Source organism: Pelodiscus sinensis, chromosome 11 (genome assembly GCF_052426305.1).
Source record: "Pelodiscus sinensis isolate ZL-2025 chromosome 11, ASM5242630v1, whole genome shotgun sequence".
In the NCBI taxonomy this organism is placed as follows: Eukaryota; Metazoa; Chordata; order Testudines; family Trionychidae; genus Pelodiscus; species Pelodiscus sinensis.
The window spans coordinates 48719402-48744413 of NC_143062.1; the positions used below are offsets into that span (position 1 = coordinate 48719402).

Below are 25012 nucleotides of genomic sequence, written 5' to 3' on the forward strand. Positions count from 1 at the left end.
CCCACAAACACAGTGAAGAAACTCCCAGATTTCTATACCTTAGAATAAGAACTAGTTGACTTCTCCAGTAAACAGCATGATTCAAGACTCTTTTTCAGTGGGTTATTGTAAATTGAACAGACACTTTCTTTGTCATGTTACAACTGATTATTCTTAGAGTGCAAGTTCTGAATATACGCTCTGAGACATTGGTGTATCAAAATGGTAGGTGAATAACTTATGTCATATGCACTGTATGTGCAGGGTCTAATTGGAAGCACTGTTCTCTTTACAATAAAGCTAGTATGATGGGTTGCACTGTTTCTTTAAGGTAAATGGTCTCCTCTCATTTTCTGTGCTTTAATAAGACTAATACATTTCTAATACATTTATTATTGTTTTTTTCTACCAAATTTTAAGGCCTTTGCTTGGTGGTCAGACTTAATGGTTGAACATGCAGAAACCTTCCTGTCATTGTTTGCAGTGGATACAGATGCTGCCTTAGAGGTGCAACCCCCAGACACATGGGACAGCTTTCCACTATTTCAGCTCCTAAATGATTTCCTCCGCAGTGACTGTATGTATTGTATTTTGACCATTTATTTTTGATAGGGCAAGTCTGACAGATTATTGATGCTATTTCTGGCCTTTCCATTCTGTACAGATAACCCATCTTGTGGGATGGGCCTTTAAAACTGTTTAACTTTGTGATTGCCTTTGCGGGGGAAATGCTGCTTATATCCTTTATTAATTTGATTTTAATATAAAATCCAAAAACTTCTTTTCCTGCCTTTCATTTGCTCAGGCATTTGTTTAAAGTAAAGAGAAATTCTTGTTCAAAGTCAGGGAGTGGAACTTCTTTACTGTCCTATTCACTCAGGTCCATTCTGGTGAGTGCATTATTGATGGTTAGTAAATTACAGTTATTTTGATTAAGCATCTCTACATGCACCATATTTTACAAAATATGGGCCCCCATCCTAAAGCGTTTAATAAAAGGAAAGGAAAGACATCCAGGTTTTATATTAACTACAATAAATTAAATAAAATAGCCTTATATGCAAAAAAAATGCAAACAAGCCAGGATTGAAATGTTATGTTGCATGCTGGTAGGGCAGGTAACAATAGTTTCTTACTATACTTTTATTTATCTATTCTAGATAATTTGTGCAATGGAAAATTCCACAAACACCTTCAAGACCTGTTTGCTCCACTTGTTGTTAGATATGTCGATCTGATGGAGTCCTCAATTGCACAATCAATTCACAGGGGCTTTGAGCGGGAATCATGGGAGCCAGTAAAGTAAGGAAATCTCCTTTGATACAATCGGCGTTTGGGTGCAAATGGATGGAGATTCATACAGAGATGAATTAGTAAACGCTAGATTGGGCATTCAGCAAATGCCTTATATTTTCTAGTACAATCCTAAAAATATAAGGCCGAATTTGTTACAGGTTTTAAAGGTTTATGAAAGAAGCAATATGTGGGGGGCGGGCGGGTTTAGTGCCATGCTGACTTAAGTTGAACTCTCCACCTATACAAATGGAAAGATGAGAAACGTGAAATCCTCTCGTTTTGCATGGCTTTTTAGCTCTTATTGCCCAGTCTAAAAAGCCTTTTCCAATGCTGCTCTTAAATGCAACAAAAACCTTGCTTTACTGTGTTCGATCCAGCCCTATGCATTGGGTGGGTCACTATTACATTTTTTTATTTAAAAATTCACTTTTTTCCACCCACCCTGTGAAGGGATAGTGCAGAGATGTGCTTCGTCAGTTGAGCGCTACTGCTGATTTGCTGGATTGCTTTTTTTTTAAAATGCAATCTGTGAAGGGCCCCTGCGCAAGAGACTGCCGTAAAGTTATGTGCTTTCAGAAATACACGTCTTTAAACTGGGCTGGGGGAGATCCTGAAGGTACTTATCCTAAAGGTGTGCTATAAAACTACCATAGAGCAGAAATTAGTGCAAAAAGCATAAGAGACGATTTGAGCGGAATCGTTTATTGATCTCAAAGAACTGACAGCTTAAAACTAAGGAATGAATGTAACGAGAGCTCAAGCTCCTAGCCTAAGATCTGTGCAATTTTTAAAATATAAAGTCCTTTAAAACAATGCCAATTTTATAGTATAAATGATTATTCCTTAAATTTCTAAGTGTTAAGAGAATATTGTCCTCTTCCAAAAAGACATGGTTAGGTACTAGGAAGGAAATGTATCCTTTAAAAAAGTGGAGAGAGATTGATCTTCTCTGAAAAGTTATTAAGTAAAAGGGTGTGTTGTCTTTCAGTGTTTTCCATATCAAAAAGATTCCATATCGGCAAACAGATTTTGTGCTGAGAGTCAACCCTCCAAACACAATCTGAAATATGAGTATCCAGGATGGTTCGTTCTTTCTAGTACATCACCATCAGCAGTAAAGGTTCTGTGTGCCGAATAAGGCCCTCATTTACACACATGCAATCCCTCTTTTCAGTGGGGCTGCACCATTCCATTAGGTTAATACGTGAGAAGAAGTAGAATCCAGATCAAAGCCCTTTCCTGTCTTGGCTTTGCAGTGTTAACAGGGTTAAAAACACTAAAAAATCATTTTTGTCACAAAAATAAACAGATGTAACCCTGAAAATGCACAGAATGCTGATCTATTGAGTGGCCAAATGATGTGTTTTAAATGCATTTTAAAGCTAGCATTAGTTTTCATTTTACAGCATGACTTTAGTAATAGTTCCCTTATAAAATAGGTGCAGTCACCTCATTTAACCATAGTACATAACCCTGCATTTTTGTTGTTTTATTTGGTTTTAAATCAAATGTTTGAATATTTTTTAAAATAATGAATATTCTTGGCTTTAACTAACCTAAGACTCCAAACAGAGATGTATTTAAATGCATGTTTTTGTATCAATGATTTGGGGTTTCAAATGTTACATTAATTTTTTGGATATGTGGAACGTTATCACTTTCAAAATTCAAGCGGGGAGTTTCTGATTTATTAACACTGTAATTTTAATGTATCCTTAAAGTTGTGAAAACTTCTTCTCTTAGTCTAACGATGCACTTTGAGCAACCTTTATTAGTGAGTGCTGCGTAACTTACATGAACCAACTAAATAAGTATCTGTGTTCTAGGGTGGACTGGGATATTTAAAAATGCTTTGTCAAGGTGTATGTGTGATCTGTTCATGGAAAACTTATGTTCCTTTAAAGAAAACAATCATTTTTTAATAATTTTTTTCACTAACAAATATTTCATTCTTAATTTACCGGAGAGAGTTGAGAAAGATACCTCACTGGGATTTGACATAAGGGCATTTGGAACGTATCTGGGCAAACCACAGGGTACAAAAAGCACCATGTGAAGGAAAATATGGAATCTCATTCCAATCATTCGGATGATATCTGGGACATGGTTCAGAGCTAGATGTTAAGGAATCTTCGTTCTTCGGCTCCAGGGCAGACAGTGTGCTATTCTTCACCATATTGGATGTTTTCCCAAAAGCATTTTTTGGGGCTGTTCTCTGGCTTACGTTGTGCAGGAGACCAGACCAGATAATCACAAAGGTCCCTTTTGGCCCTAGAATCTATGAACCCACAGTCAGCCTTTGAGCAGACTCAATGTATTTAACTCTTTCTCCCCAGCTCCACCACGTACCTCCTCTTTCCGCCACCCATTCACAGTATGAGAGAGTTGATTTCTTTGGGCTATTTGTCCTGCTTTGCGGCTCTGCGAAGGTGACAATGCGTCACCACCACTACATAGTTCCCAGATGAACTTACGATAATGTTTACACACTGATATTTGCCCCTTTTTTTTAACATTCACGGGAATCACTGCCCGGCATCTTGAGCTGGGGCCAATTGAGCTGGCCAGCCAGCTGAGAGAGGAGAATGATGCTTGGCAGCTGGGGGAAAGAGGAGCCGTAAACATCCTAGAAAAGGAGTCAATGCAGAGGCTGACTCATCGCCCATGAATGAGGAGTTTAAAAAGGCCAGCTTGTGGTTGGACCCTCCCCTTTGCACGGATCAGGCTTGGCAGCATATTTGCCTTTTTTTTTTTCCTTTGTACATCCACAAGAAAGACTGAACAAAACAGCATTCTAACACTGCAACAGTGCAAAAGGCAACTCACTTGACCTTCTCCTGTTACACCAATGAATGGTAATGTGGCAGCTACCGTGGAAATGATATTGCTAAAAACAAACCATCTTTGCCCTTGGAAATTCTGCACTGCTTTTACTCAGCTGTGAAGAAGGGCTTCCCACTTGGTCGGAAGAGGTGAAGCAGAAGATATGTCTCCTGCTTTAGATCTTTACATCAGATTATGAGAGTGAAATTTCATTACTTCAGGACAGCCAGGAAATAACTCAACAGTAGCCTTTTAAAAAGGCTTCTTTCTGCTCCTGATTACACTGAAATACGTGATCCTCTCTAACCTAACCTGATAGTGGCCTACAAGCATGTTGTTTTTATCTATTCATGGCTGGATGCTGTTCACCTAAGGCTACCTTAACTTGCTGTAGACTCATATCAACAGTAAAATAGAGGCCAAGTGATTAAATGTTGAAAACACTGAGGGAAAATATCCGTCAGGGCTGTGTATTGACTCTTGTGTACAAGCTCTGTGTAACTGTAGATCTTATACACAGGTGACCTACCCTGTACCAGTTTATGTGACTGGTAGGTGTGTGGAACACTAGGCACAGAACATGAAATAGCAAATCCAATCCTAGAGTGTGCTAGTTAGCTCTGATCCCAGGTTGGTTGTATATAAAGTCAGGTGAAAGGAAGGTTTATGCCATTAGCCTTTTTTTTTTCACTAGCTTCTCAGTGAACTCTGAAATCCATAGGTCCTACCAGATAGCTAAATGTGTCCTACATACAGAGCTGTTGGCAACTGAGGGTCTGTTGAGCAGACTGTCTGGTAATGATCACTGGTGCCCTTTTGAGTTGGTTTGGGAGGAAAATTCTACAGATCTCTTCTGGGAAACCTGAATGCTCAGAAAAGTATCTACTGTAACACTGTAAAAGTCAATGTATTTTAGTACAAGAAGGTCATTCTCCGCACTTCTTTTCAAGTTGAATTTTTAACCAAATGGCCATGCTTTCTTATGGATTAGTTGGTAAGCATGTTATAAAAGGAAAATAAAATGCTGTAATAAATTGTCCATCAGTTAATATAGATTGTTAGAGTCCAACAGGTTGCTTATAACTTAATCTCTCTGTGCGTCTGTTTCCATCTATAAAACGGGACTAATAACCTGAAAGAGTGGTCCAGTAGTGGGATAGATCACTGGATTGTGACTCAAGAGATCCGGTTTTTGTTCCCAGCTCAGCCACTGACCCAGTGGGTGAACTTGGACAAGTCACTTCCCTTCTCCATGCCTCAATGTCCCTCTTTAAATTGGGGATAATGGTACTGACCCCCTTTGTAAAATGCTTTGAGATCTACTGAGGAAAGATGGGCTATACAAGAGCCAGGTGGTATTGTCATAATCATGGCTTATACCTGTTTTCAACACTTTATATTCCTGTACCTAGAACCATCCAAAACACAGTCTGCTCATAACATTTGTTAATCATTCATAAACTATTTATAATATAGTAATATAACATGTGACCTGTTGCAAGTTGGACCAAATAGGTGAGGTTGTCCTGCCAGGAAGATGATCCTGGGGCAAAAAATGGCCTGCCAGGTAAAAGTCCTTGTAAGTTATTTACTGTTACGTACTGGACAACAAGCCACAGAGAACCAGTGCAGATTTTACTTCCAACCTCTCTGAGCAGTCTGGGGCTTCATAGGAAAACTGCTCCTTGAATTGGCGTAGCATTTACAGTCATCAAATAGACTTTCTAGAGGAATTAAAGGAACAAGTGATCTAAGTGATTGCAGGATACCGATGGGAACTGAAGGTTTACGCCCCACCAAGTCGCTTGATTTATTTATATGATCTGTACCTACGTGGGCTAACTCAGTAAAAGCTCCAGGATTTCTGCCCACTCTATGCTATGTCAATGGCATAGTCTGGCATTTATGATGTAGTTTCTTATGCATTTTTACTTGTTTTCTGTGGTCAATGCTACAACAGGGAAAGAGAACTTTTTAACGTGTTTTCATAAGGTACATTACCGAGAAGCCATTAGTCACTTCACACCATGACTGCGATGGGGTTTTGATCGCTAGACAATGGAGGGATGAATTGTAGAAGGTACAAGAAATGGGTGCAAATAGAAGAACAATGCACAGTGAACTGTGCAATCTGACAGAACTCCCCTTTCCACATAATGACTCCCCAAAGACCCAACCCAGCCTCCACCACTAATGTGTCATTACACTATTGAATTGGGGCCACAGTTAGCATCTTGTATTAAATAGCTATGGGATGATTTTTAGAAGCAGCTTCCCATTTTGTAGGTATCGTTTTATGGTTTGAATAAACGCAGGCACAAATATTTACAGGTGATATTGCTGTCATGTACAGCTCTAGCTACCTGATTGCAGCTACAAATAAGATAATTAAATGTACAAATGTGAAAACAGTTGCACCTGCAACTTGTGAATGGAAAAGAGACTCTTTTCAAAATCAGACCCAGTGTGTTAACATTACGCAACATGCAGTACATTATTTTGCTGTTAAAAATTGTAACTTACATTTGCAAGGGCCACAAAGTATCAGCAAAATAATGTGTTGTATAAAAAACATATGTTTAAATGTTGAATACAGTATAGTTTTTTTCTCTGGGAAATCATACATTACTAATACAATGTTTTAATGAATGACACCAGTATCTTGAATTTTTAGTATTAAAAACAAAGGTCTTTTTTATTTGTGTATTCACCATTTGGCTAATCTGTTTCAGTTGCTCTTCCTTATACATTTATATGTGATCCATTTCTTGCTATTTTTGATTTATTCAATATCAATATTAATTACATTGTCATACCATTCCTAAAGCTCAAACAATTTCTCAAACATTATGAAATGTGTGTATCATTTGAAAATCATATTCACCTTAAGAGGCATATACATGTCTGAATGGAAACGAGATAGTTTTGTTACACGAGAAGAGCGCTGGCGTAGGTTTCTTCATTCTTAAAGAGAACAAGCAGATAGTGTGAAGTCCAATTTACCAGTAACATAAATAAATCAGAAAGTATCTTTTTCACCCCACATTATTCCACAGAGAGCGGACTTTATTCAGAAGCTAAGAATGAAAATCCAAATCATTCTGCCTCTTGGCTATTTAACCAATGCCTTGAAATGCAAATATTAAGTCTTGTAATGATGCAGTTTAAAAGTATTAATGCATTACCCATTTTATATCCAGTATTGATAGAATTATGTTTACCTTTGTTTTCTGATATAATAGATTTATAATAAGAAATTAAGCTCAAAAATGTATTTTCACCTATAGAAAATTGCTAATCCATTGGAAGAGTAGAACGTGAGATTACACAGTTCTGCAGGATTGCTGTTAAAGTTGCCTAATAGACAATAGTTATGAAGGAAGTAGAAAAGACCTTCCAAAGCAGAGTTCTGGAACAACTATCCTATGTGTTCATGTTCCTGAACTAGATGGTTAAGGCTGGATTAATTTCTAAAACATCACATATTGTTTGAAAGCTAAGTGCCTGAAACTGTATTAATTCCAGTCAACACTACAGAATTAAGCACTAAATCTAGTGTCCTAACTCAGTTTTTACTGTCTCAAACTCCAAGTGGAAATAAAGGCACAGTGAAAATTGTGGCAGGACTCTTGGATTTGTCTCTGAAATGAGACTGGAAAGAATTTTCATTGTCTATGCCACACTATGTTATGTAAAGACAGAAAGCGAGAGATTTCTGAAGATGACTTGTTCATCAAAGAGCTCAAGGAATAAACTTCCCAAATTCTACAGCTTCCAGATACTAAAGGTCCATGAATGTTTTATTTGACATGTAAAATATCGTTATGATGAGATGCTTTTAAACCATGGTGATAGCGATTTCACCGATGTAGGGACCTAGTATATTAAAATATTTGAGATGTTTTGAAAATCATGGGCATGCAGTATTATTTTACTGCATATTGTTTCTGGAAGGCATATTGCATTAAATCATTTTGAGAGACTAAATCATTTTTGAAAGTTCTTTCATATAATAATTGTGCATCTTGAGACTGCTATTAAATTCATTTTTACATTCTTCAGAATTAACCACTGAGTACATCTCATAGCCCCATTTCTGACTATAAAGCATGCACATACAAATCTCATGCTTATTATTCAAGATCTGTTCCTGATCCTCTGCATACCACACTGAAAATGTACACCTAGATATCTGTGCACACCGTTAGATAGATGCTCCTCCTCTCTGAGGGTCTAGCAATCATGAACCTGTGGGGCTCCACAAAGGTCTGCATGCGTGGATACAGTTGCGAGATTGGGATTTTTCTCTTCCAGTTCATGTAACTGCATTCACATGCTCCAAATACAAACATTTCTGTCAAATTAGGAGAAAGCAGGATCAATGGGGAGGTTCCATTAAGGATAAAATCCTGGCTTGACCGAGTACAATGGTAAAATCCCCATTGATTTCAGTGGCGCTGGATTTTACCCTCGATGTTTACTATTTTGAACCCCGATTCCAAGACACAAACCTTTAAAATTCCTGATAGGTCTTTCAGTGTAGCGGTTTCCTATATCCCTCCAATCTAAATGTTGGTATAAGAATTCAGATTTGCTTGCTCGTGGTATCGATTTTTTTAATTAAAAGCTACTTCCTGTGCTCTGAAATTGTATCAGGACCTGCAAATTAAGTTATTTGGTGTGGGTGTTTGAGTAGTTTGTTAATTTGCAGCTTTGTGATTTTTCTTCGTTGGTTGATTTTGTTTTTGTTTAAGTAACTTGCTTTTTATTGCAGACTAAACAAAACACCACACTTAAGCCTTCCATACCCATGCTTCTTTCTGAGATGTTTTTGCTTTAGTTTTTTGACTGTTGTCTCGCTGTGAACTTTGCAGATTTGTTTATGAGTGTCACGTGCTTCTGCTACATCTGCATTGTCACTGTTACGGTATTTTTCTTTCTGTCTGTTTCTTCCACAGGAGTTTAACAAGTAATCTGCCCAATGTGAATCTACCCAATGTGAATCTCCCTAAAGTACCAAACCTACCAGTTAACATCCCACTAGGCATTCCACAAATGCCTAGCTTTTCTGCACCGTCATGGATGGCTGCTATATATGATTCTGAGTGTGTATTGAGTTCACATTAGATCTCATTTAAATTTAAAGTAATCTTGGCATGGATATGTGTTGTTTGTTTCTGTGCATTATATATAACTTTAAAAGAGTGACAGAGATGGGTAATTAGCTATTTTACTAAATGAGGCAGCCCCTTATGTATTTCTGGCATGTACATTATACGTTTTTATAAATATTGAGACTTTGTCGTACGCCCGCTGGAAGCCTGAGCAAGCGTCTCACTTCACAAAATAATTGTTGACAATGGGGCGCAGTCCTGTTGGAATGTGAACTATCAGACCTAGAACCTGAGGTGACATGTCTCAAAAGATAGGAAGAACAAACTGCCGTGCAAATTGACTCATGTCCATGGACCAGATGTAGATCTAAAAGTGAGTTTTATTTTTCTGGATGTTCCTTATTGCCTGGAATCCTTGTGCAGCATCACAAACAAAGTCAGGGAAGGGCATCGAAAAGGGTTCATATGCATGATATCGGGAGCCTAATTGGGAACGGAATTCTAGCACCGCCATCCAAGCCGCGATGCTTCCCAATCATGTTGAATGTCCTGGACCAAATGTAGGAAATCAAACAGGGCCCGAGTCTCTACTAAGGAATCGTGAGCGCTTTACATTCCTCCACCTCACACAAACCGGGTGACTGCCCTGTGACACTCAGTGGAGAGGCATTCCAGATGCCTGCTCTTCACTGTAGCGCGTGTGACTCGCACAGTGACGGCACCAATGGTCACAGCCGTTGAGCGGCGCCAGAGATTGGAACCAAAAGGGATAAATAAAGCCAGCAGGGAGGGTCGGGCGGTCATTCTAATCACATTTACTAGCACAACAACTGAGACTTCCTAAATTCTCGCCTCAGATTGCTGAGCAGTGACCGTGCAATGTTACACTGCACAAGGATCGTCTCAGCCAGGCACAGGGGCACTGGACAGTTACTGGGGCACATATCTCCTGTTGACAAGCCCTGTAGTATGGACACACTGGTGCTTAGGCTTGGAAACGCACGTACGTACACACACACACACACACACACACACACACACACACAGCTTCTCACAAACTCCCACCACTCTCCGACTCCTCATAAACCCCCTCCCTGCTGCAGAAAGGCCCAACTCACCAGCACCACCCCAGGGGGTCACTTTGTTTTAACAGACGATACTTGTCTTCTCTCCCCACTCCTCCTGTCACTATCCCCTCCCCATCCTTCCATCCCTCCTAGCCTCTGGATGGGGAGAAATGCCATGCCATGCCAGCCCTGCAAAGCGCCACGGTCCCACAAAAGGACCACACTGCCAGGTTAACTTTAAACACATTCTTTGCGTGCTCCCCTGACTTGTGGCCTGCGACCTGCTGAAGCACATGAGCACCATGGCAGTCTGTAAAGGTCCACAGGTGCTTAATATGAAGCATATCATTTCAGCAAAGCTTTGGTGTAGCTCAGGGTTGCAATGCCCAGAATAACCTGTCAAGCGGCAGCGCCTCGGGGTACATCTGCACATCAGTTGGAAGGCAGAATTCCCAGCTTGCATAAACACACAAGCACTACATATAGCAGTGTGTCTGTAGTGGCACAAGCAATGACTTAGGATAGCCACCCAAGTAGTCTCCCTCGCCCCTCATTCCGCTGGCTATGTGCTTTCCCCCAGTGGGTGTGTTAAAACTGCTGCTTAGTTCACTCGCCTGTGAAGTGTGCTACACACAGCCTGGTAATTTAGCACTCTGGGTACTCTCAATTAAACTTGAAAACAAATGAAGTCTGATCTGCTTTTATCATCTTCTTATACCAGAATTGAGGACAGGCTGACATGCTTACTGATGTAACTATTTGTATTTAGGAATACATTGACACTTTACCCCAAAATGGAAAGTCTCCCATTAACAATAAATGTAGACCTTTTGTTCAGCAGGAAGGCGGGGGGGGGGGGGGGGGGGGGCAAATGTCCAGGTATAGGAAACTACACTTAATTTACATCTACACCTGGATTCTATGCACAGGTATCCTTTTAGAAAGCAATACTACAGAACTGGAGACAACACAAATGGCTTTTTATTTTAAAAAAAGGAAACATTAGGAGTAATTTATATTTCAAAGAAATACAACTCATATTCATGCTAAGTTGGCTGTATTAAAGGCTAGATTAGGCAGTATCTGTAAATAATACTTGAAAGTTTGTATTACTTTTTTTCTCTGTGCATGCTCTGTGATCTTGTTTTTGAAAAGATAAGAATCAAGACATGACAGTTAAAAGTTGACAATCTTCTTTAATAAAACTAAAGGTCAGGTGTGAAAGGCATTTTGCAAATTTCTAGCTGATCAAAGTGATGTTGGTGGTTTTGCACTAACAATTAACAGTTCATTTTGGACATAACATGGAATATTATTTTCCTCCCAGGAAAACCTAATTATGAGCTGTTGAAAAGAAGGAAAAAAAAATACTGAGAGTATTTTTTTTGAAAATTCTGAAACCAGATGGGTGTCATAATGTTGTTGTAATAAATACCAATTATTGCATTCATGTGTATTTAATTATTTAAAACATAAATTCATGCCATTCCAAAACTGGGATTAGATTAGAAAAAGTTTAATTATTCCCAAGCATAGGTCTCAAACTGAAGAAACCACAAATTTCGATAGGTTGACTCCCGGGGCTGTGCTATTGAAGTGACACAAAACAGTGTTTTGACTCAAGGTACCATGTAAGGAAATGCCTGATTCTCTATCTTTTCAGTGTCCCAGTTCCCTTGTACCCACTCGCCGTTCATTATTACGGACTTGTTTCAGTGTTCCCTCTCCCTTAGTGTCAGATACATCTGTTCCTACTTCTGAGCTGATGCGTTCTTTAAATTGTTACCTTCGTTAGCGCAAGCCCCCCTCCCCCCCAGGTCCCCTCTAGCATGTTGAGAGTATGGTTTTCACCTGGCGGTTGCCATGTATGCATCAGCTGTACTTCCCTCTGTAGCATTAACTCAATGCAGCTGGCATCTGTCACAATAGAAACACCCTTCCTCATCTGTTTCTATAGACGATGTCAGCACAAGTGGTAATGCATGGTGTGTTAAACATCTTATCAATTACTGTGTTAGCAATAGTGGTATGCGAGGAGGGGGTTGAAGCTCTTGAAGATCTCTTGGTAATTACCATGAAAAAAAAAAGAGAGAGAGGAGAAAAGGGTTATAGATAAATTTTTCTGCACCAACAAAACACAATCCAGGCCTGTATTTTATTCTGTAAGTGGAGGCTTTCGACACAATTCTAGTTGAAAAGAACCAAAGTAGCGACACACGACGAGCCCGAAGCACCCCATCTGTGCAGAGGAGTGGGTAAGACTATGCACTTTGAAAAGAATTCAGACTTTTGCAACAGACCCGAGACATTGCCAAAAAAATAAAATTAAAAAAAAAAGACAGAAATCTGTTGTCCGTAGATGCCTTCAAAAGAGGCTGATTTGCGAGAGGTGGAATAGTCGACCTAACCAAAACTCTTTCATTTGAGATGTCTAGTGTTCTTAGTTCAATTGATTTACCCTGATTTTTTTCCAGCTGTTCAAGAGATAAGGCGTGTCCTCGCTCACCACTTGTTAGCACTGTCCTTTATCTGGTATCCTTGGGGGGAAAATTTGGAATATATCATTTGAAGAGAAAAAATGCATGAAACCCTACATTTGAATAACTGCATACATTCATGTACTGTAGTTATTATCAGTCAAGGGTTTTCTGCTGCAAATTTGAGCCTTAATTTTGAATAATCACATATGCCCATGTGGTTATTAGCTAAGGCTGATTTTTACCATACACACTTTCTCCAGTTACTGTGTGTAATTCATAATTTTGTCTTCTCATCTGGTCTGGAAAGATTTGTGAGTTTTAACAGCAAGATAGATTAGGCAAATGTATGGTAAACCTCAAAAGCCTGATGATGGAGATTATCCAGCATTGTTCTGTGTATTAAGCCACTGTACGCCCTAAACTTGTACAAGAATGGTCTCCACATCAGGTTTCCAATAGCATGAGCCGGGATATGACTTCTGTTTTCATTTTACCCTGCCAGCAATGGATCAGGGACCTCTGAAGATTTGTTTTGGAAACTTGATGCCCTGCAGACCTTCATTCGGGATTTACACTGGCCTGAGGAAGAATTTGGAAAGCACCTAGAACAGCGTCTAAAACTTATGGCAAGTGACATGATCGAGTCTTGTGTTAAGAGGTACGTCCAGACAGCGGAATTGGAAGGGTTTCTTGTAGCATCTCATAAGAAATTTGGGGAGGGAGGAGGGAAGAGTTTCCCCCTCATTAAAAATGAGATGGTCATACTGTCTCTTTTGACTTGACCTCAGCCATCTTTCTTGTAAAACCCTTATTTATTCTCATCCAGTTTACCATCCGGTTGGTGGTAGCACGCTTTTTAGCTGTGCAAATATTTCCTCTAAAAGGCAACATCTTTCAAATGTAGGCTCTAGAGAAGGCTTATTCACAATAAGTCCGCAAGCTCCCCTCATTTCTGGCTTTCTCTGCTGTTATTTAATGTGTGCCTCCTTTGGAGTCAGTCTGTGTGACACATTTGAGCACAGGAGAGTTGAATGCCGTAGAAGTAGCCACGCGAATGCAAACAGAATGTGAGGAATCATTAAAAAAGGGATAGAGGATAGGACAAAGACTATCTTATTGCCTCGATACAAATCCAGGGTACGCCCACATCTTGAATACTGCCTGCAGATGTGGTCACCTCATCTCAAAAAAGGTATTTTAGCACTGAAAAAAGTTCAGAAAAGGGCAACAAAAATGATTAGAGGTTTGGAACAGTTGCCAAATGAAGAGAGATTAATAAGACTGGGACTTTTCTTCTTGGAAAAGAGATGACTGCAGGGGGATGTGATAGAAGTCTATAAAATCATGACTGGTAAACAGAAAGTGAATAAGGAGAAGTTATTTACTTGTTCCCCGTAACACAAGAACTAGGGGTCACCAAATGAAATTAATAGGTAGCAGGTTTAAAACAAAGAAAAAGGGAAGTATTTCTTCACACAACTCGCAGTCAGCCTGTGGAACTCCTTGCCAGAGGAGGTTGGGAAGATCAGAACTTTAACAGGATTCAAAAAATAACTAGATAAATTCATGGAGGATAGGTCCATCATTGGCTATTAGCCAGGATGGTTGGAATGGTTCCCGTAACTTCTGTCAGAAGCTGGGAATGAGTGACAGGGGATGGATCTCTTGATGGTTACCTGTTCTGTTCATTCCCTCTAGGGCAGCTGGCATTGGTTACTGTCAGACAACAGGATATTGGGTTAGACAGACCTTTGTTCTGACCCAGTATCACCATTTTTATGTTCTTGTGGGCTCTCTCAGCACACTTGTGAAAACCACATCTGCATTCTAGAAAAATACAGAAACTGACGGGCAAGGGAGATTGTACAATGAACCATTCAGGCTTAACGGCCGCCTTCGAAAAAAATCACCATAGCAAATGACGTATGTACCTTAAAGGAGCTCTTCCGAATATGTTAAGAGCTGTCACGTTGGTTAGGAAATATCAAGACTAAATTGTAACATTGCCCATAATTGTTTGCCTTTGGTTGGCTGGTTTCAGAGAGAAGTGATGGAGGCTGGGGGGGGAAGAAATGAAATTTGCATCCTCTGTTATGAAAAGAAGTGAATGGCCAAAGAATAGGCAGAGAGGCAGGCGAAAGCCACCACAGGCATGAGCTAGGTCGGGGGACTCTCAGCCTCCATGGACTCCTGGGCAGGTGTCCATTCCCCTGGAAGGGGTGGGACCTCAGGTGGAAGGGGCGGGGCCAGGGGAATGGGCGGGACCTCAGGAGGAAGGGGCGGGGCCAGGCAGCCAGCTCTCAATGCTGCCCGCATCGTGGCACTTCGCCCCCCACCTCATCCTTCAGAGCCATACAGGGTGGTGGTCTGGCAGCAATTTCAGGGGCCGCTGCTGCCCCGGTGGCAGCCAGGAGCCCCAGACCCCTTTGAATCACCATGTCCCGGGGCTACTGTCCCCTTTACCCCCCTGTTGGCAGGTCTGGGGCTCGGTTCATGGGCTGTGCTGGTGGCTCTGTGCAACCTTTTTTTGTCTTCCCTATTTTGGGACCACAGCCTCGCCCTCCACAAAGTGTCAAGGTCTGGGCTCAGTAATTGGCGCTCAGAACCAGTGACCATTCTCTGGAGTAAAGGCCAGTGCTGGAGTAAAGACCAGCCCTATGGCTCCTGTAGAAATGCAGTGACTCCAGTGGCTGGATTCCAGGCAGCCAATCAGACCTGCAGCGTCCTGTCATGGACATCGACGAGATGCATTTTCCCACACGGGCTGCTTCTGCCTTCCCAAGCAGAGCTTGGGCGGGAACCTTTCAAGTTGCTTGCATGCTCCACAACCCCCTTCCCTCCCCCGCTGTCTTTGTAGAATCGTGCAAGGGAATTCAGCCATTGCAGGCCATGGGGCTGACGTCCCATTGTAGGCCTGCTTTTGTGCATTGGTGCTTCATCCTCCTTTGCCTGCTGGACCTCTCTGCAGGAGGTTGCAGGCAAAGGCAGTGGATAAAACACAGCAGTGCTCTGGCAGGTATAACCTTTTCACCATTCCTCCTGAGCATGAGACTGAGGGCCAATCTGGATAATCCCAGACTGGTGAAATTGCTCATCCCCAAGCACTCAGCTTCCCTTATACGAATCCTGTTTTCCGACCCTCTTGGAGGGCAAGTAGGAAGCGCCGTGTGCTGCCAGCGAGGGATACGAATGGCCTATGCTCTCAGCAGAAGCCTCTTGTAGCCTTGTCAGCTTGGTGGGAAGCAATTTGCATCCATGTGCGCAAGGGCCAGACAGCACCAGTCTCTTGCTACTGATTCCCTATACTACTCCATGGAGCAGGAAAGCCATGGCAGCCAGCAAGGTCAGCTTCCCACTGCCATCACAAAACAAACAAGGGAAAGGGAGCAAGAGAGGAAGACATGGGCAATGCCAACAGCCGGCATCCGTTTCCCAACACTGCCCCCAACCGGTCACAGCAAGATTTTCTCCCAGGCCATGTCTACACTCGGTGACTATTTCGAATTTACTAAGTTCGAATTCTGGGCACCCGATTTTACAAATTCGAACTTCCGTGACCTCACAATGGGGAAGAATCGAACATCGTCTGAGGCAGGCTCTGTTAATGGGGATATGCTACCTCGGACTCAGAGCCCCAGCAAGCACTCTGGGGAGCTGCGGGAGACCTACCGGGGGCCAATTAGTTTGAATTAGTGGCACCAGAGCATCCACAAATGTTATTTTGAATTTACACATTCAGTGTTACTCCTCATGAAAAGCAGGACCTAGAGTTCCAATTCCACAGTCCCTTATTCTGGAATAATGGGCTTGGTACTGTGGACGCATCACTTACAAATTTGATCTTGGGGGGGGGGTGTTATTTTGGACTAAGGTCCTAGTGTAGACCAAGCCCCAGAGAGGTACAGACCTTCACTCACATGTAAACCTTTGCGTGTTGATAAAGAATCCTTCCTGATAACCCAAAAGGCATGTTTATTAAAGGAATTGGATTATGGATGCAGGTGGCTGGCGTAGTAATGGAGATTATTTCCTCTTGCACACTGCGTAAAATAACATTCGTTAACATTAGCCTTCGTTAAGATACTGTCAAACTAGGGAAATCCCTTATTCTATCTTGTCCTGTAGACCACACAGTAAGTCATAAAGATTTGTTAATTATGCTGTGCCTTCTTTAAAGATCTTGAGGTGATTGGGATACCTGTGGCATTAGAAAAGCTACCCTTTCATGCTTTGCCGGTGTACTGTCTGATCAAAATGTTGAATGTCTTCATTTGTTCCATTGTTTGACTCTGTTCTCGAGGCGCAAACTGAAAACAAATGTACCCATCTGAATCTCTAGGTTGCATTATGTAAACTGTAAATATTATATCAAGCTAATAACTAGCTGGAGTTGAGTGGTTCTACACCACAAAAAAATCGAATGTTATTCCTGAATTCGGATTGCTGCTGGCCTACTGCTAAATCCTTTTAGAAGTAAAGAGAATTCTTCAATGCTTGGGTTGGATTTCTGTGCTTCTCCATGCTTGGGCTTTGACGTAACTCACCTCCCAGTATGTGTCCATACAATACATCCAATGTGCCTCTCAACCCCATGAATTGTCTTTTCTTTTAACATAAATAAACCTTGCATTTATGTACTTTGGGGAGTACCTTGGGGTATTCTCTACCTCAGAGTACTTATATTGTATACTTCGGTTGCCCTTTTAAATAAATGTACTGTAATTAGAGACAAGTTCATGAGGATGCTTGAACATCTGTAGGACAGATCACGCTCCTCTCTCCAGGGAGACCCAGAAACCATGGTCCTGATCGTTTAAAGATTCCATTGCATTGTGTCTCCATCAGGGTGCTAACTGCTGTGCTCTAGCTAACATCTGGAGTAATGGTAATTACATCAGGCCCAATCCACAGCTGGCACAAGCCAAAGATATTGTGCTCCCTGGTCACAGCAACCGGGAATTTGGCTCACTCTACCCACCTCTATTTTCCCAGAAGTTCCACTTTGATGTGGTATTTTTCTTCACTCCTTCCTCTAACCTAGAGCTTACTCTTGCCCTGAACTGTTGGACAGCTGCCCCATTTCACAAGTGGCTGCATCTCAGTGTGTGGGAAATGAGTTCTCCTGCCAAGACCCTGACTCGGCTATCAGAGTCAAGCTGGCAGGCCCATGTGCTCCTACAGATCTGATTACAGAATTGGGAGCATCATTTCTAGATATCAGCCTACATTTGTGTAGCCCCTTCTGATCCTTGAAAGTCAAAGATATTAGGTGTCATTGATATTATTTGTTGTTTCTAATTCCAGGTTTCTATATTTGTTGGTACAGGCCAACTGATATACCAATTCTGTGTTGTATTTCTCGTAATTAACATTGTACTCCCTTAACTACAAGGTCCCTCTAACATTTTGCCTACAGAGAATTTAGGAAAGAGGAATCACTTCTCATTACACTAAAAGTATTACTGAAATATGAAATACCAGAGCTACTTGTGGCTAAGTATTTCAAAATTATTGTCGGCCAATCCTACTGTCTTTAATCGGACAATACTCTGATGAAAAAATTTTAAAAACTCGTTTAACTGAGTAAAATTTGGCAAGGAGAAGGGTGGGTGTGGGTGTGTGTGTGTGTGTGTGTGTGTGTGTGTGTGTGTGTGTGTGTGTGTGTAATTATACACATGCACTATTTTACAACTGACTTTTTGTAAAGGTATCCTGATAGGTATGGATTTGTTTTTCAAAGAATCGACTTATAGGAACATTTGTGAAAATTAAACAGAGATTCAGGCAAGCAGTAACATTGTGAAAAGATAGAATTGCCATAATCTAATAATGGACTTCCAGCTAAGCAGTTAAGAGGTTTGCAATCATCTGTTTTTAGTATCGTGTACCAATCGAGAGAATTTCCTTTAATTCATCATGTTTACGGTCTGATTGCATTTCAGCTGTAGGTATAAATTAGCCAAAACAGTCCAAATTACAGGTGTACATTTTTAACACTTCTTTTTGTAATCTCATCACACTGTTTACCAAGTATGAGAAAGCAGTAGTTTCTCTGAGACCGTTCCACACTTCCTCTGTAGCACTTTCTACACAGCGTGTGTGTGGTTTTTTTTAAATTGGTAAGTCCTTTGTAGTCAAACACATTTGAAGTAATTGTATTCTACCATTTATGGTAGCATTCGGTTTTCTCTTTCGCTAAGTGTTGTGTTCTGCATATTATTAGCTACTGTATCTAAAATGGTCTTTTCCTACTTTCTTTAATAGGACCAGGATTGCATTTGAAGTAAAGCTGCAAAAAACTAGTCGATCAACGGATTTCCGAGTCCCCCAGTCAATATGCACCATGTTTAATGTTATGGTTGATGCCAAAGCTCAGTCAACAAAACTTTGCAGTATGGAAATGGGCCAAGAGGTAACAATGCAGATTATTTTTATAAAATTTAGAAAAAACGTAATGAATTTTCCCATCTCCTATTCTGCTAGTCTCAGAAACATTCTCACAATTGTGGATTTTTACCCTACCATATAGAGTAGGCAGATGAATATTCAGGTTCTCTCCAGCAAATAAATCTATCTAATGGATATGGGCATTCAGAATTCCAGTCATTTAGTAGTGATTGCTGGCAAAGAATGTGATGTGTGTCAGGTAACTTTAAAGCCTGCTGATCCATGATGAATGTGTTTATTGAGTCTTAGCTCCACCTTGGAGCCAGGCAGATCTTTGCCAAAAAGATGAATGCTTACGTGTAGTCACCAGATTTGTAAGATAAGACTTTTGAGTAGACAAAAAGGAGGAAAACAAAAGTATGAAACTGTTTGTTTTATTAAAAAGACAACTTTCTAAAGTATATTTAAATTCTACTTAATTTGACTTCCCTGAATATTGGCTGTAATCACCAAGTTTTATGATCCCAGTCGTCCAGATTCTTAATGACTCAAGGTTTCTGAAACAATCCAGTTTTAATCACTTGCTGATCCATCTTGTTCTTTGTAAAGACATTGTTGCAGCTTGAAATTTCCATATTTAATATTCAAAGTAGCTAAACTGGGCTAGATTAAATGCATCATCATGATCATTGTGCTCCAGTGGCTTTAAGCTAAGTTAAATATTCATATACCAGGCTCAAATCAATTCAGAAATATTGCTTAGATCTCCTATCTTGTTGCCAGTGGGTGTCTCCGAGATAAGATCTTCCACTCTAGCTTTACAAGTTCAGAATTGATAATAAATCATTGTGAGTTGTTTATTCTTTTTAATTATCTTGTTCTGATCAATAATCCTCTTTCAGGGTGTGATCCAAAGCTCATTCGAATCTGTGGGAGTTTGGATTTGGGTCAGGCCCTTTCATTTATTTATTTTTAATGTTTTCAGTTGTAACATTTTGTTTGTAATATTCTTTTGGGGGGCAAGAGGAGACCCAAGCTTCTGATTGTTGAGTTTGTTTCCTTAGCCTATTTAGGGCACGTACTAAATGGATTCTCATCAGCCTAAGGCATGACTATAAGGCTGGTTGGTGCAATCACATGTCTACTCCCAAGTTTTTCTTCATTCTTGCCCTCCATCTCCACTTTTATCCCCCAGTTTTCCAACCCCACAACAGCCATAATAGCCCCTTCCTTATCAGCCAGTAAGGTGAGGGTTGCAATGCTAATATTTTAATCTACTCTCCAACACACTGCAAATCAAGCATTAACCCTTAAGCCATGTCCTCACAATGGGGAAGATCGACACTGCCGCGATCTATCTTCCGGAGTTCAATTTAGCGGTTCTAGTAAAGACCCACTAAATCAAACTCAGAAGGCACTCCTGTCTGCACCAACACTCCTGCTCCTTGCAAGGAGTAAGGGAAGCAGATGGAAGCATTTGCTTTCATCGGTCTCCCACTGTGGAGATGGCAAAAAACTTGAATTAAGGTACATTGGCTCCAGCTACATAATTAACCTGGCCATAGTGGGTTGAATTGGTGGTAGAGGTGACATTTGTAAGATCAGGCAGACTCCCACAGAACATGGGATACGACAGGGCTAGCAAGTTAAGTTAATAAAAATGGTCAGGGTCTGTTGTTACCCAATAAAATGAGGATCTGACAGCACTGGCAAAATCCAGAAGTAATGCTGGCGGGAGCTGCGTGAATTTCCTCATCTATCCTTAAGTCCTGCCGTTTCCATTGAACTATATGTTTCAAGTGCATGGTGGAGACTACCAGATCCATTTTGCATTTGGCCTGGAGAAATCTAAAATCTTCAGAAATCAAAGCTCGACATTCACCCCCCTTAACCACTCAGCTATTCTCAGTTGCACCAAGAGTGAGCATAAGTCCCAGGAAATCTTTGTATGCTTCTTTAAGAAAGTGTTTGGCATAGTAGCTCGGAGATAACTGAACTGTGGTGTGAAATTGCAGTTGCTGTGGTATGATAATTTTAACAAATAGCTGAACTAATAGACCTGTAAATCAGATGTAAATTATCAGTGCATAAGTTACTGTTTAGGGCTGCAGTACTCAGTACTCCTTTTGCTTTGCTTTGCTTTTTTAATAAACATTCTTACCCTCATCTTGCCTTTCACTGCTCATGCCACACCATGTTTTTGCTTCTTCCCCTCCTCTTTGAGTTGTCTGAATGTCTGGGTTGAAACATTTTTATTTGGCAGATGAAAAGGATTGATAAAGATTCAGATAGAAGAGAGTGCGAGTGTGTACGTTTGTAATTATTGTGTTCAGAAATGCTAATCCAGGTATTGCATTCCAATTTTTAGCTAAAATTAGAGATGGTCATCAAATAAATTAAAAACATGTAACTAGTGAAATGAAAACCAGCTATTAATTTAGCCTCCTCAACTCCCTTTAACTCACTGGAGTGAGGCTCACCCCAATGCACATGGTCATATAAGGTTAGTGCTTCACTTAAGTCTTTCTTAATTTCTTAAAAATAGGACTTTAAATTATTCATATGTTTCAATTTCACTTCATGGGCCTTTCATGATTATCTCTCGTGTTCAAATGTGTATGCAAAATCTATTCTCCAAGCAACAAACAGCAAAGTGTTGGCAGGCAGTTCATGAACAAGAAAAAGGGCTAAAATTGTCAAAGAACTGTTCACTTGTCATAGTTTGCCCAATTCTAGCCAAAGTAGACACTACTTGGAAATATACCATCAATTTTTATCACAGTGAAAGCCACACACTAGTACAGAGAGTCTCTTTTGATCTATGATTTGACCTAACTTTTAACATTTTTACCTACAAGCCCTTTCTTTTAAAACTGTCTTTAGTTGTATCACTTTTCATTTACAGACATGAATTGTTTGATGCGTTTTAAAAGTATTACTCCACTGAACACATACCATCATCTCATTTCCATGTCTTTATATCTAAAGGCAGCTGTTAAAACATTTGGTAAACATACTTTACCATCTTAAATATTTATTTTTCCTCTGAATTTTTAATACCTCAATGGGTATAAATTTATGTATTAAATGTTTCTCAGTTGGTCTAGTATGTTTTTATTTAATATCCAAGGTCAGATGGTCCTAACAGAAATGCAACATACACACAATCTGTTACATGACAAGGCAAATATGCATCACGTGAAGTCAAGTTGAGTAATTTTAATATAGGGATTGTGGATTTTATTTAGTTGTCTAATAGCTAATTTTGATTAACTCTCTCAAAAGTTTTTGTTAAATTGAATGAAAAAGATCAATTCTCTGACTCAGATCACATGAATTCTACAAATCCTTCCTTTTCTTATGCCACTATGAAACAGACTTGTACAAAATAAGGATTTTCTTAGAAATCCTTTTGCCTCCAATTCACAGCACAAACTTTTCCTAGGTGGGTAATTATTTCAAGAGGAATGTCAAATGGATTTCATTTTCAGTGTAAAGATTGATCTCTAGTAGGTAAAAGTAATGCAAGAGCTTTGGCAGGAGAGCTGTGCCTATCTATTACATGCATAAAATTAAGCAGGTGACATTACCCAATCGTTTGTGCCAAGTTTCTCAGCAACACTTTGCAGTCCCAGGCTTGGACAGCACTGCAGCCCACTGCATGACCAGCACAAAGCAGCTCTAAGGTCTTGTCTAAGCTAAAAGGAAGATCGACACTGCCACGATCAATCTTCCAGAGTTTGATTTAGCAAGTCTAGTTAAGATAGACTCATAGACTTTAAGGTCAGAAGGGACAACCATGATCATCTAGTCTGACCCCCTGCACAGTGCAGGCCACATAATCTCACCTACCCACTCCTGGAATAATCCTCTCACCTGTATCTCAGATACTGAGTCCTCAAATGATGGTTTAGAGACCCCAAGATGCAGAGAATCCTCCAGCAAGTGATCCGTGCCCCATGCTACAGAGGAAAGCAAAAAACCTCCAGGGCCTCTGCCAATCTACCGTGGAGAAAAATTCCTTCCTGACCTCAAATATGGTGATCAGCTGAATCCTGAGCATGTGGGCAGGACTCACCAGCCAGACACCCAGGAAAAAGTCCTCTATAGTAACTCTTATCATCCCACCATTGGCCTATTTACCACTGATAGTGAAAGGTCAATTAGTTGCCAAGATCATGTTATCTCATCAAACCATCCCCTTCATAAACCCATCTAGGTTAATCTTGAAGCCAGATAGGTCTTTTGTCCCCACTACTTCCCTTGGAAGACTCCCTTAATCGAACTCAGAGAATGCCTCCCGCCAGCATTTGGTACTCCTCCTTTTGCAAGGAGTAACGGAAGCCACCTTCTGCTGTTGGGCTGCCGCCAAGCTCAGCTTAAGGTAAGCCAACTCCAGCTACGTAGTCTACATAGCTGGAGTTGCTAACCTTAAGCCAAGTTGCTGGGTCTAGTGTAGGCCTGGCCTAAGTCTAGCTTTGCCTGCCTTGTAACAAATACCAGAGGGAGCTTCCTTATACACACCCTTCCTCATATACACCCGTCCTTTACATGCACCCTTAGAAAGCATGGCCAGGAGAAAGGTGACCTGGCCAAAGCCTTTTTGTGTTCCCATCATGCCCCCTTGGGAACACTGGCTGTTTGAGAGCAGGAGACCAGCCAGAAGTATGGCCTCTCCAGAAGCAGAGGAGGGCAAAACATTCCTCTCTGCGATTTGCGGCCAACCAGAGCTGCGATCCTCGGATGCCTGCTGAGGCACCGGGACTAACCCTGCGGACTGCAGGATGTTTTATTGCCGACCCCTGGGGTGTGTCTAGACTGCATCTCTCTGCCGACAGAGAGGCAGATTAGGCACATCAAAATTGCTAATGAAGCGAGGATTTAAATATCCCGCACTTCATTAGCATAAAAATGGCAGCCACTTTTTTTCGGCACGGAGCTTTGGCAGAGAAAAGCGGCAGTCTAGAGGCTGATCTTTCAAGAAATAAAGCCTTTTTCAAAAGATCCCTTATCCCTCATGAAATGAGGTTTACAGGATCTTTTGAAAAAGGCTTTATTTCTCGAAAGATCAACCTCTTGACTGCCTCTTTTCTCCGACAAAGCTCCATGCCGAAAAAAAGTGGTGGCCATTTTTATGCTAATGAAGCATGGGATATTTAAATCCCTACTTCATGAGCAATTTCAATACTTCTAATTTACATCCCTTTTCTGAAAAAGGGATTTAGTCTAGACTTATCCCTGATGTACGTACTCAAAATGGTTACACCCTCCCAGCTGCTTCCGTTAGGGGGTGCTGAAGACACTACTTGCAACGTGTCTTTCATCCACTGGCACGGACTCCCCACCATGTGGCCTGCGTCCCACCGGTCAACTATAATCCTGACCAAATTTCTGCAAACGCGGCACATCCAGAGATTCCTTGTGGGGCAGTTGGAGCAGAAAGGAAAACATCAGCTCCAGCAAGAAAGAGATGGAGAAACTTGCACCTCAGGTGGAAGGACACCCAGAGGAGTGGACAAGTCTCCACCCTCAGGAATGAAACTGAGCCCTCATAGTAATTCTGAAGAGCACAAACGAGTGCACCACCACCTCCAACAAGCGAGGCAAGAACTGCTCAGATTCCACCTCTGACCCTCACTGCTTGACGCCCTCCTCCCAGAGAGTCGCTGGCCCCTGCTCAGAGGAGTGCAGATGCCACACTGCATTCTGGGTGTCAAAGGGCTCCCACACGGCTGTCAAACGGGGGATGTTTGGGACAGATCGGTGGACCTAGGTCAGCCGCCACCTTGCCAACCTATAGCTGTAGCAGACAGGTACAAGCAGACATTACTGCTGTCTGTGGCTTTAATTCAGATACCTTCCCTTC

At 41.1% G+C, this 25012-nt stretch overlaps 1 protein-coding gene across 8 annotated transcripts in view; it reads left to right on the top strand.

The window, feature by feature from the left end:
* CADPS (calcium dependent secretion activator) overlaps positions 1-25012 on the top strand; it is a 418422-nt gene that overhangs the window by 337453 nt on the left and 55957 nt on the right. For 4 of the 8 annotated variants that reach the window (XM_075938474.2, XM_075938475.2, XM_075938478.2 and 1 more), the window contains 5 exons: positions 400-556; positions 1140-1281; positions 9057-9203; positions 13262-13417; positions 19024-19171. In XM_075938474.2, coding sequence (XP_075794589.1) covers positions 400-556; positions 1140-1281; positions 9057-9203; positions 13262-13417; positions 19024-19171 — 750 coding nt within the window. The remainder of the gene's footprint in view (positions 1-399; positions 557-1139; positions 1282-9056; positions 9204-13261; positions 13418-19023; positions 19172-25012) is intronic. The other 4 variants (XM_075938477.2, XM_075938479.2, XM_075938481.2 and 1 more) reach the window with 1 other exon arrangement.